Source organism: Sesamum indicum, linkage group LG1 (genome assembly GCF_000512975.1).
Source record: "Sesamum indicum cultivar Zhongzhi No. 13 linkage group LG1, S_indicum_v1.0, whole genome shotgun sequence".
Lineage (NCBI taxonomy): Eukaryota > Viridiplantae > Streptophyta > Magnoliopsida > Lamiales > Pedaliaceae > Sesamum > Sesamum indicum.
The window spans coordinates 15175178-15186341 of NC_026145.1; the positions used below are offsets into that span (position 1 = coordinate 15175178).

The 11164-nt window shown below is 32.8% G+C and overlaps 1 protein-coding gene across 2 annotated transcripts; it reads left to right on the forward strand.

Moving 5' to 3' along the window:
- LOC105168612 (homeobox-leucine zipper protein HOX11-like) lies at positions 3133 to 5421 on the forward strand. Of its 2 annotated transcripts, none has more exons than XM_011088749.2 (5): positions 3133 to 3595; positions 4030 to 4185; positions 4303 to 4493; positions 4616 to 4698; positions 4826 to 5421. In XM_011088749.2, exons 1-5 carry the CDS (start codon positions 3250 to 3252, stop codon positions 5142 to 5144), a joined length of 1095 nt encoding a protein of 364 aa, XP_011087051.1. In that variant the 5' UTR covers positions 3133 to 3249; the 3' UTR covers positions 5145 to 5421. The 2 variants fall into 2 exon arrangements, with proteins under 2 accessions (XP_011087051.1, XP_011087055.1); XM_011088753.2 differs by having other exon boundaries at positions 3136 to 3595; positions 4619 to 4698.

The following is an 11164-nucleotide window of genomic DNA, read 5'->3' on the forward strand; positions in this document are numbered from 1 at the left end:
TTGCAATAAATTGAACTCATGCACATAGGCACCATCACTCTCTCTCCTATGCCAGTCTTCACACTTTTCAAAATGAATGTAAGAATTTTCATATGTTTCATTTGATTACCACCAATGTGATGGTGTGTTGGTTTAGCATTCAATTTTTGATGTGAATGTCATGACTCTATATCTCATTAAAGATTATAGAGTTTGCGCATTTTATCTGAGTGTACTGTGGGATTTCAACAGCTGTTCATGATGCTTGATCTAACGAAGATTGAACTTACTAACTCTTATATTGATGGGATAATGGTGACCAAAATTGAGTAATGTCTTTTACGAAATAAATGTCTCATTACCATTAGAAATCATTAGTTGACGTACTCAGAACAGATTGATGTAAATCTAATATTTTTTTCATTACAAACGAATGGTTAATTCGATCTTTGCTTTGGATAGTTTTTATCTGTTCATTCAAAGTGTGCACTATCGTATCAGTATTACTCACAATTCAAGCAGTAGAGCGTTGCATCATAAACAAAAACTCTTAGTTTTAGATTCATACCCGTGAACGTACGTCTATTTTGTGACTAATTTATTATTTCATTTCAATTAAGAAGAAAGAAAACTTATATCTATAACCATGTGAATTAAAATAGATGAAGATAGAATCATGATAAAAGTGATGATTTAAAGCTCCTATTATAGTAATAGGTATTTCTCCCTGTTCAACTACACCAAACATGGTCTTGTCCTCACACCTCACCTTATTACACGTCAATTAGGGGTAATTGTGGCATTTCTTGGACAAATCAAAAAGCAAAAAGTCAAGATTTGGATTTGACTTGTGCCTGTCCCCAAACAGACCTTTATGACTCATATCTCTTCCTTTCTCATTATTTTTCATAATAATTTATTAACCTCTTCAACTGCCCAACCGACTGCCCCAAACTCCCAGGTTCTTTTCTTCCTCCCACCTATTGCATCAGTACACGTGTCACTCGTTCTCCAAATATGTTTAGCAGTTTTTTATTTTTATTTTTTTTTCAAAAAAAGTTGCGTAAGAATTTCTTCTGATATAACTCATATTATCAGTTAATGTTAAAATAATAAAATCGTACAAAATAAAACTAGCTGGTCTTCCCACTTGAATGAAATTAACATATATATAATTTTAAATATAATTTTGAAGGCCAATAATGCCGCATAATTATTCTCTTTGTATGAGTCGGGAAAAAAAATCCGTACTTATGCAAGATTCTTTTTACAAATAATAAAAATGGGAATATGAGTATATCAACTTTTTAAGTTTTAAAATATATCTTTTCACAATTAGAAATAACTTATACCATTTATCCAAATTTGTTAAGATTTTTCCCCTCAAAATGGAAAAAGAACTATGAATTCAATTTTATTTTTAAATTTATAAACAAAAAATGTACCGACAGAAAGTGGTAAAAAGTAAGAAAAAAGAGACAAAAAGTCAAACAGCGTGTCTTAAGGGAAAGCAATCATCGGAGATCATATAATGTTTTTGCCTTGGAAACCCCTTTGCAGTATATTTTTGTTTTTTTTCCCCGTGAAAAATGCATTTATTTCCACAGTTTCTGTTTTTTCATTTAATATATTTCTCCCAAACACGGCTTTAGGTTGTGAAGTGTAAATCATGGGCATGATGAGCATGGAGCATCGAGTGTCGGACTAAAGGCAGTGTGTGATTGGGCTACCTAGTACCTTGTTTGGTAAAACTAAAATCAGAGTTGGCTTTACGTTCCATAATTAGGGGCATTCAACTAATCAGAACAAAAGAACCACTGTTTGTCCCTCAACTGCTTACACAATTCGGCACCACAAACAGTGTCCACATCCAACTCATGATGTCTTAACTTATCTATAGGGTAAAATTTGAAATTTTATAAATAAATTTAAAATTACGTATTTCAGTTTCATCATATATATGTGCGTATGATTAAAATTAAAATATACGTTTCTATTAAAATTAATTAAATCATCATTGTTATTATTATTAAGGGAGTAAATGGTTACGTATTTTTCAAAAACTAAATTTCAGCGGATGATGCTAATAATATCTAAACTTTAAATGTATTATCACATTCATTCACAATGTTCAAATTATAATTTTGTCATATGCAGATGTTTGATGCCATTCTATGTTATTTATTCAAACCTAGAAAAATAAATGTGTGTCTGGTTAAAATAGTCATAGTTTATAACGCAAAAATACATGATTGATTTAAAATAATTCTCTCCGTATGCTCTGGTTTCCAACCTTTCTTAAGTCTCTTAAAAGTTTAGAATGAGAGGGCCGGTATTTATGTGACTGATTGTGACCAAATTCGAAAGGTTGGTGTAAGGTTCAATTATCTTCATTTTTTAGGGTCGAAAGCGGACTTCGATGAGTAGAATTTTTTGAACTAACTGCAACGATAAATCACGAGATGAGATCAGTCTTTAGTCTAATGAACTTAAAATTTCCTCTGAGAAAAAATAAAAAATTTTAAAGAAAAAGGAACTCGTGGGTGTTTGGAATATTTTCTTGACGCATCTTTAAATATATTTTCTTCATCATTTTGTATTTCATATTTATTATGCATATGGGGCATAAACAAGTAAAGTGTGTTTCATACGTGAAGCAAATATTTTATATAATTAAGAATTTGAATTCTTGATAATTAAAAAGAAATAAATAAATAAATGGTGAATGTGGAACGTGTATATCTAAAGGGAAATTAAGGGTAGGGTCCCCCAAAATCTTGAAAGAGGGACATGTCTTGGCCTGATAAAAATAGAGGGGGTTTCACGTGTGCTCTTTGTCAACATGATGAGTATGTCGGTCAAACATCCCCCTCCCCCATTATGCTAATCATCACAACCTTAAATTTCCTAGTCCTCAAAAAATCCAACACCCAAACACTCCAAAAGAAAAAAAAAAAAAGAAAACCCTTAAAAAGGTAGAATTGAGAAAGATAATTCAAAATCATTAATTAATAAAAATAAATATAAAGTGAAAGAAAAAGAGTAGAGAGACCTTTACATGTTTGGTCTACTCTCTTTCCTCACTCCTCCCCCTCTCTCTCTCTCTCTCTCTCATCAGTACTTTTGATTAAAATAAATTGCAGGTGTCCACTAGTTGAAACAAACATTTTCACACATATTGGGTTGAATTAAATCTCTCTCTATAAAAGACTCTTCGGACTGCTACTTGTCCCCAAAACCCTCAATTTTGTTCCTCCCAACGCCCCAGAGATGGAGTTGGGCTTGAGCTTAGGAGATGGAGTTGGATTCTTGAGAGAAGATAATAACACAGAGAAGTCCACCAAGCAGAAGATCAAGAGTACTGGTTTAGATTTCTGCATGGGTTTGGGGCTCAACTCTTCTGCTGCTGCAGGTGGAGATGATCAAGAACGGGAGAAACCCCAGAAAATAACTAATGAGGACGATGACGATGACGACGACGACGATGATGATGATCAGATGTCAGAAGGAGATAATCAGGGGAGTGATGATGATAATACTCCTGTGCAGCTGAATCTTCTCCCTCTTGCTCCTGTTCCTCGCCGGGCTCTCCCTAATTGGTCTACTTCTGATAATGGTAAATTCATGGCCTACTACTTGTTTTTTTCAACGATTGATTTATAACGTTAATCAGTCAAACTGCCGTTGTGTGTTTGATTAAGTTGAAGGGCCATCAGGGTACTTGATGGACATATAAATATGTAGTGTATATATATATTGTTCAAAAAATATTATTAATTATAGTATTTATTATATATGTAATTGATTGAATTGGGCTAAATATAATGTGAAGGAGGAATTTTTTGATTTCTTATGTGCATGTGTGAACCTACTAACATAAATAGAGAGGCCGATGTATGATGACGATGATGTAACACATAATTAATCCCAACCACTCTATTTTTCTATGTCGATAATGCTAAAATTTATGGTATATTTCCAAATATATATCCATCAAGAAAAATCGTAATCCTACTTTTGGTGTGCTGTTTTCCGCTGGCCCTTGTGAAGGAAGCCCAGAAAATGGCTCATCGGGGAATATGGGGCTACCGGTGGCGGCGAGGGGGTTGGACGTGAACAGGTTTCCTCCGGCGGAGGAAGTCTCGTCGGCAAACAGCGTGGGGACGACGTCTCCCTTTCACATGGAGTTTGGCTTGTTGAGAAGGGGTACTGGATATCTGCAGCTGTCAGGTCAGAAGAGGGCGTTTGAAGCAGCCACGGGGAACGACGTCGTGGAGTCGGAGAGAGGCAGTGATGACGACGAGAATGGCGACAAGGGAAGGGGTACTGGATATCTGCAGCTTGGTGGTCAGAAGAGGGCGTTTGAAGCAGCCACGGGGAACGACGTCGTGGAGTCGGAGAGAGGCAGTGATGACGACGAGAATGGCCTCCAGACAAGGAAAAAGCTCAGATTATCCAAAGAACAGTCTGCTTTTCTTGAAGAAAGCTTCAAAGAACACAGCACTCTCAATCCTGTATGTTTGTACTAATTAATTAATATTCAATTCACTATATTGATTTAATTTTCAAAAAAATAGATTGGTATTTTTATTAATTCTTTTTGTTTTTGTTGGTCTTTTAATTTGTTTGAATGAAGCAGAAACAGAAGCTTGCTCTTGCCAAACAGCTTAATCTCAGACCTCGACAAGTCGAAGTCTGGTTCCAGAACAGACGGGCCAGGTATGTGAAAAAATCAATTTCTTTTTTTATTTTGTTATCATAATCAAATGTGTATATATATACATACACACATATGTACGTATAGATTGAGGGAGAAACACGCAGTAAGGTGTGGGTTTACACGCAGGACGAAATTGAAGCAGACGGAGGTGGACTGCGAGTACTTGAAGAGGTGCTGTGAGACACTGAGTGAGGAGAACAGGCGACTCCACAAAGAACTTCAAGAACTCAGAGCCCTCAAGACTTCCAACCCGTTCTACATGCAACTCCCCGCCACCACCCTCACCATGTGCCCCTCCTGCGAACGCGTCGCCACCGCCCCTCCACCCACCGCCGCCGCGGAATCGATCCCAAAACCCATTCCTGCATTCCCTCTAACAAGACCAAGATTTTACCCTTTCTCCCAAACTCCAACCGGCCATCCCAATCAGCCTGCACCCTCATAAGTTTAATTTTGTGAGGGGTGAAGGAAAATTACAACCTCAGACTGTCCATGGTTGTGGTCCTGATACATTATTTGTACATATAGGAAAGAATCCTTTTTTTTTTTCTTGGCTATGTTTGGTGTCGGAATCCGGCTTGTGGGATGTTGTAGAAATTCTTCAGCTTGAGCAGTTTTTTAGGCTCATCCGATGTTGATTTTGTGGGATAATATTACAAAGTAGACAGGAAATTTGCCATTGAAAAGGAAAAGAAGTGCTTAAATTTTAATTTGTTTGGATACATCAACGGGTATACTTGTTTCCGTATTGTCATGTTTTTATTCAAATTGGTCTAAATTGAATTGAATCAATTACATAATAATTACAACATAAATACAATTGAACCATACTTTTATTACATGACAAGTATAATACTGCAATTACACTAAATAGGCCTAATTTGCACTAAAATTCCCCTTTGATGTTCTCGTAGAACTAACAAATAAAAATCGATGAAATTGAAATTCTTATTTTTAACAGCGAATTAATTCATGAAATCTACGTAAGAAAGAGTTAAAAATGTAAATATAGTTTTTATATACATTAAGATACAAAAAAGTGAAATAATAAATATATAAATTAGAAGCATAGGCGCATGATAGGTGGAAGGGAAGTAGTTATGTGATTGTGCAAAGGTTGTCTATCTAATGTGTAATTGTTGTAGATTAGAATTGATTGGAAGGAGGAAGTATTGAGCGTTGATGAACGATGAGAAGGCGTGGAGAGAAGGGCATATGATTTATTAGTATTAATGATGGGGACAAAGGTGGCATATCCATCACTGTGTCTGCTAAAGTGGGGTGCCCTTTTTATTACTACACACCACCCAAGTACATTCCCCATCATTATTGCCTCCCATTACCCCCCACGTGACTCCCCCTCACGTGACATCCTTCTTCCTTCTTCAATTACCTTCCAAATTTTGATGCTTCATCCCTCTACAAATTCAACATTTTTTGTTCAAATTTAATACAATACGTCCTCAAAAATTGCTCTTCTTTGTGTAAGAACCGCACATAAATATTGAATTATATTTTTTATTTCATTTAATATATACAAATTGAATTTACATATATTTATACATAATTAAATTTGAAACTAATTAAATTTAATTTTTCATAAAAAATCAAATTCCTTTTTCTTTAAAAAAAAAAAATCACTATCCACATAACGCTACATTATTAGGTATTGATCTTGACATACTTTCTATTATGTAATATGAGTCATCATAATTAATGTACAGTCGTGGCATCTGGAGAACTCATTATCACATCTTCTCACATCAAACTTTTAATTTCTTTTATTATTTTTATTATTATTAAAAAAAGAAAAAATAATTAATTAAATCACGACTTATATATTTGATTTTAAATATGGTATGTATGTGACACGAGATATCTATGATCGCTAAATTTTAAGTTTTGACGTATTGAAGTTCCACGTACTATGCACCTACTCGAATTTGTCATTTTCGTGCTACCTTATCCAATAATTAAGACAATTTGTAATGTCAATTCTCCTTAATATTACAAAATAAATAAAGTTATGTGTGTGTCGAAATTTAGGTGTAAAAGACTGTTGCATCACTTCATATTCTATTCAGACTTACGTGACCTGCCTGTCCTCTTAGATGTTAACACTCCTCCATATATATATAATTAGAAAGAAGGTACTGGAAATTCAATTGAGATTAATTATGTGTCTTTGGCGTTAAATTAATTTATTCAACTAAATAATCTAACATTCTTAATTAAATATATCATGTATATAAATATTTTCTTTAATATATATATAGAACTGAATTATTTTCATTTTTTTCGTTACCATATAAGTAATTTGATACCAAAAAAATACGTTCAATTTTTTTTTGGAGTAATACATTGATTTAATAAATAAATAAGAACAAACAAAGTACAATAATTCAAATAAAGTGAGACAAATATTTATATAAAGTAAGATAAATAGGCACACGTGACTTCGAACTTGAATATGAATTAATTTGGATTCTGGTATATTAACATAAATATAAATTCTAATGACACGAAAATGTAATAAAAAATCCATATTAAATTGGGTTAAGTAATCCAAGACGTATGTGGTAGGACAAAAAGAAAATTAAAATAGTAGAAAACAAGTGAAGACAGATTCTGTTGATTTAATGAAGTAACCGACCATGGACCCATTCCTATATATATATAATCCTCAATAAGAATCATAGTATATAGTGAAAAGGGACATGCATGATCACATGACCTAATCTCCTAAATATAAACCATATGTCGTCCAATGATTTCTGCTGCATTTTCATCCTTACAAAAAAAAAAAAAGGAAAAGAGAAATAAAGCCCAATTTATTAATAGTTTGATTAGAGTAGGTACATAACTTAAATTACTAATCAAGCCTTTTAATTTCTTGCTAGATAGGGGATAACCACCGTAATTATTTAAAAAAAGTTCTCTATCAACATATATACTGATTGGAAAAATGTAATTTTAGTCCTGTAATTTATAAAGTAGTAGTTTTTGTCCTGTACTAATTAATTTTTTTTTAATTTAGTTGTGTATTTTAAATTTTGACTAATTTGGTCATTTTTCGGCCAATTTGATCTGCACATGATCAAATTAAATAGCAATTTTAGTCCTGTAATTTAAAAAAAATTGATATTTTTAGTCTTGCAACTTAGGGAATTGGCGTTTTTTTATCCTGCATGAATTAATTTATCATATTAAAATTATAAATTAATTGGTTTAAGTGCAAGTCATTACATGCAATTTTCTGGTCAAATTAGTCGAAAAAAGAAAAAAAATAAAATTTTCATAATTTTAAAATTACAGAATTAAATTATAAAAATTATTCCATACAAGATGATTTTTTGTTTTTTAAATTATAGGTTTGAGATGATGATCGATGAGTTCTTGACATGTATAGTTGGAACCACTTATTTAAAGATTGTGATAAGCCTTAGGCATGCATGCGTGTTGGTTGGTTTATATTAATTTGTCATCGTATTTGGAGTAGGCATTCTTAGCTGCTAAGCGTCAAAAGTGCGATTTTTAATAATTATATACTCAAATTATGCAGCTAAATTGACCTTAACTCTCTCAATTACGATTTATATATTAAATTAATTACGCTTGCACCCTTTTGAGAATATTTTTTCATTTTTAAATGTATTCCTTTCATTACGACTTGGATAGAAAATACTGATATTAGTAAAAAATTTACAAAAACTTTATATTTTATGCTCATTAGCATTCTAAATAAATTATTGGTAATATATCTAGTTTTTTTATTCATCGAAAATTACTTTTGTTCAATACAATAATTCGAGATAAATATAAATATAAATTACTATTAAGATATTTTTATCAATAAATTATACGAAATAAGAATTAAATAATATTTTATTGATATTAATATTTTTTTTTGTTTAAATTCTAACGTAAAGGGTATATAAAATTTAAAATCAAAATGAAAAAAATACTGCAACCACTTAAAATATTGGGAGGGGTAGTGGCAAGGGCAGTGCCAACTTTTTAATTGATTTTCAATCTGAAAATCACTTATGTAAAGTCAGAAAAAAGATTGTATTTTTGGGGATGGGTCCCACTTTGGAACAAAAAACAAGCCAATTAGAAATCAAAGATTGTAATTAATTATGATATTATCTCTAGTGCAGTGGCAGTGCATGCCTTCACACTCGATTACTGCTAAACTACACATTTCAATATCTGATCATATCATGACCCTCACTTTCCCATCCAAGAAAAAGAAATCAAGTGTGTGACAGCTCTTCATTATTTTCAAGATAAGGTTGATTTGCATCATTGATTTTAAACCATGCATGACTATGATTTCCTTAACAGTTAAGACACGCATTATTTAATTTAATTAAAAATCCTCATAAATTGTCGAATATATATATATATATATATATATATATATGAATGAACTATGTTAAGGTCTTAGTCTTAGTAGGTGGAGGCAGCTGTTCCCACCTAAACCACATGGAGAAGGAAGGGTCATGGCGCTGTCTTAGAACAATATCTATTCATTCATGGAATTTCAAGAAACCTGCAGTGTGTGTGTTGGGTCGGGGGTGGCTTTTTAGAAATTAAGGTGGCAATTTCAACACGCAATTTTGTAATGATTTAGGGATTTGAAAAAGAGACAATATTATTTAGGAGGCTGAAATTACATAGAAAGAACAAAGGTTTATTTGACTACGAGAGACATATTATTATATTTCAACCCTTTCATTCTTATCTGCTAAAGATCAAATTCCCTCAGACAAGACATCATCCATCTTTTCTCTCATGTTACAATTAAACACAGGATAAACAAAAAGCAATTGAAAAAGATCTGTAAGTGGGGTGGTGGGTGTGGCTGTTCTACTCTACTCACTGCAGGGATCATTACAATATCATTCATGAATCATAATCATCATACACACATATATATATATATAGTGCTAAAAAAAGATATGCATGTTGATTTCAATGGTTCTTGATTGGAACTCCCTACATTTGTAAATTTATTTGACTTGCAAATTATGATCGAGTAGATGTGAATTTTAAGGTTAGATACCACTTTTAAGTGGTGTTTTTTTAGAATTGGAAAGGGACATGATGGGTATGCACACATCACACCGGCAAAAAGACCAAACTAACCTTCATTAAGGGTATTTTAGTCATTATGCGATCAGGATCCGCGTGTTTTACAGCGGGCGGGTCGTGGAGGACCCGACCCGGATCGCACAGACTGGCCGAAGACCCGGACAATGACAACCGTTTGATTAGAACGCACACCGATAGGATAAGGCCACGTGGCCCAATACTCAACGTACAACTGTGTTCTATAAATAGACCCTGATACGCCATAAATGAGGTAACTGATATGCATTAATTAAGCTCGAACTTTTAGATCGAATATATTTCTCTCGATCAACCTAACTTGAGCGTCGGAAGGTCATTGTCGGGGATGTGCCCGACGAGCTCACGGTTCGTGTTTTATTCTCAGGGAACCCAAAATCTGGTTCGGAAGAGTTAGACCATCTGCAGTGAGATCGTCACAGGAAATCGAATAATTCGACCCGGATCATGACATAATGGAGTTAATAGTCTAATAATAAACGATTATTTTCATTTCAAAGCATAAAAAAGAGAATTTCTCTCAACACTTGCACAAGATACTGATAAGAACAACAATACAATATCCAACAGCAGTAACACGAATAAGCATAATACAAAAGTAGTAAAATTGCATGGGCACAATTTCAAAAAGTGAATTGTGTTGATTAACGAACGCAATATACACAGAATGCTAGCGCAAGAGGTTTGATGTGAGGAAGGGTAGAAGAAAATCAAATTTGAAAAGTTGAGAGTGTCAAACGATCACCGCATCTAAAAGTTAAAACTGTTAGAAAGAAGAATCATATTATTGATATCTTAATATACGTCCAGTACGTGCAAATCCTGCATATGTAATCTTTTGTTTTTTTTTTATAAATGAGTGGCAATAAAATTCAAACTCAAGACCTATTTTTGAACATAATTTTGATATCATATTAAACGACCATTTTATCTAAAAAAATTTACATAGTATTTGGTTTCATTTTTGGCCCGTCTCAGAGATGGGCCAAAACATGACAAATGTTTGTCTTGATTTGTTTTGGAAGTTTTAGTGGTGTTTTGAGATGTTTTGAAACAGTGCCTCATTTGTTTTTAGTCAAAATAAGTCTACACTAATTATAGTCCCTTACAACTAAAAAATTACGTACATACTCATACATATATATAAATATATATAAAAAAGAAACATGATTTGACAATCAACAATAATTTTTGTCTCCCACTAAACAACATCAAACATACCATACTTATTTTATATTATCTCCAAAAACAAATTCAAATATACACACTATATCTAACACATATTTATTTATCTTTATTTTTCTCTCTCTATGTTCACAAAACACATCTAAA

Coding starts and splice junctions, on each gene's coding strand:
- LOC105168612 (XM_011088749.2), top strand. CDS start 3,250: ATGGAGTTGGGCTTGAGCTTAGGAGATGGAGTTGGATTCTTGAGAGAA. Junction 3,596..4,029: donor TTGGTCTACTTCTGATAATG/GTAAATTCATGG, acceptor GCCCTTGTGAAG/GAAGCCCAGAAAATGGCTCA. Junction 4,699..4,825: donor TTCCAGAACAGACGGGCCAG/GTATGTGAAAAA, acceptor GTTTACACGCAG/GACGAAATTGAAGCAGACGG.